The 916-nt window shown below is 66.0% G+C and overlaps 1 protein-coding gene across 4 annotated transcripts in view; it reads left to right on the top strand.

Annotated features, from left to right (window-relative positions):
- The first annotated feature begins 527 nt into the window (after window positions 1-527).
- Window positions 528-916, top strand: part of MDM1 (Mdm1 nuclear protein) — a 46696-nt gene continuing 46307 nt past the window's right edge. For all 4 annotated transcript variants that reach the window (XM_019514698.1, XM_019514695.1, XM_019514696.1 and 1 more), the window contains exon 1: window positions 528-602. In XM_019514698.1, the coding sequence (XP_019370243.1) occupies window positions 585-602 (18 nt within the window). In that variant the 5' untranslated portion in view covers window positions 528-584. The remainder of the gene's footprint in view (window positions 603-916) is intronic.

The following is a 916-nucleotide window of genomic DNA, read 5'->3' as shown; positions in this document are numbered from 1 at the left end:
GAGAGAGAGCATGATACCTGGTTGGGGAGGGGGGAGAGAGAATGATACCTGGTTGTGGGGCGGGGGTGAGAGAGAATAGCACCTGGCTTGTGTGCATGTGTGAGAAAATTGTACCTGGTTTGGAGGAGGGTGGGGTGGGGGGCCTGAGAATGGTACCTGGTTTAGGGTGTATGTGAATGAAAAAGATCAGGGTTGGGATCGTGATGTGCGTGCGTGACATAAAGAGGTACAGAGAATATACGTGTGTGTGTATATGCAACCTGGCGTGGCACGTCACTGCGCGTGAGGTCCCGGGGACAGTCCGTGGGTGCGTGGCCCATGTCTGGGGGCCCTATGCGAGCTGTGGCTGGCGCCCGGGGAGATCTGCCTTGGGCCCCTCAGGCCGCTCGGCGCCCACGGCTCCAGCAGTAACGAGGCGGCGGGGGCGTGGCCACAGAGGAGGCAGCCCAGAGGCGGGAGAGGCGGAGCAGGCGGCCGCTGCCGCGCAGGCGCCGAGCGAAGAGGCCGGGCCGGGGCTTTACCAGGGAAACGCGAGTGTTTGGGGGCGGCCATTAGCTGCCGAGCCCCGCCCCGCCCCGCCCGCCATGCCCGTGCGCTTCAAGGTGAGCGGGGCCGGGCGCGGGGTGTCGCGGGCGGGCGCAGGTAGGGGCGGTGGGAGTTGGCCCTCGGCTCGGGCTCTGCGGCCCGGGCGACCTGCCACAGCCTGGGGTACAGCCGGGCCCCGTCTTATCCTGCTTGGCGCTGGGCTTAGCCCCCCGGGAGCTGCCCGAGCTGTCAGGCGCTCGCAGAGCTGGACAGCCACCGGGCACCGGCGGGACGTGGCCCTAACGAAGTAGTGGAGTTGGTAAACGTGCCCAGGCCGGGCACATCTGGGGCTGGCCACAGCACCACTGGCCTCAAAAAAAAAAAAAAAAAA

Source organism: Gavialis gangeticus, unplaced genomic scaffold (genome assembly GCF_001723915.1).
Source record: "Gavialis gangeticus isolate Ggan-Ray unplaced genomic scaffold, GavGan_comp1, whole genome shotgun sequence".
In the NCBI taxonomy this organism is placed as follows: domain Eukaryota; kingdom Metazoa; phylum Chordata; order Crocodylia; family Gavialidae; genus Gavialis; species Gavialis gangeticus.
The sequence above is the reverse complement of the archived record's forward strand: the minus strand, read 5'-3'. Positions and strand labels throughout refer to the sequence as shown.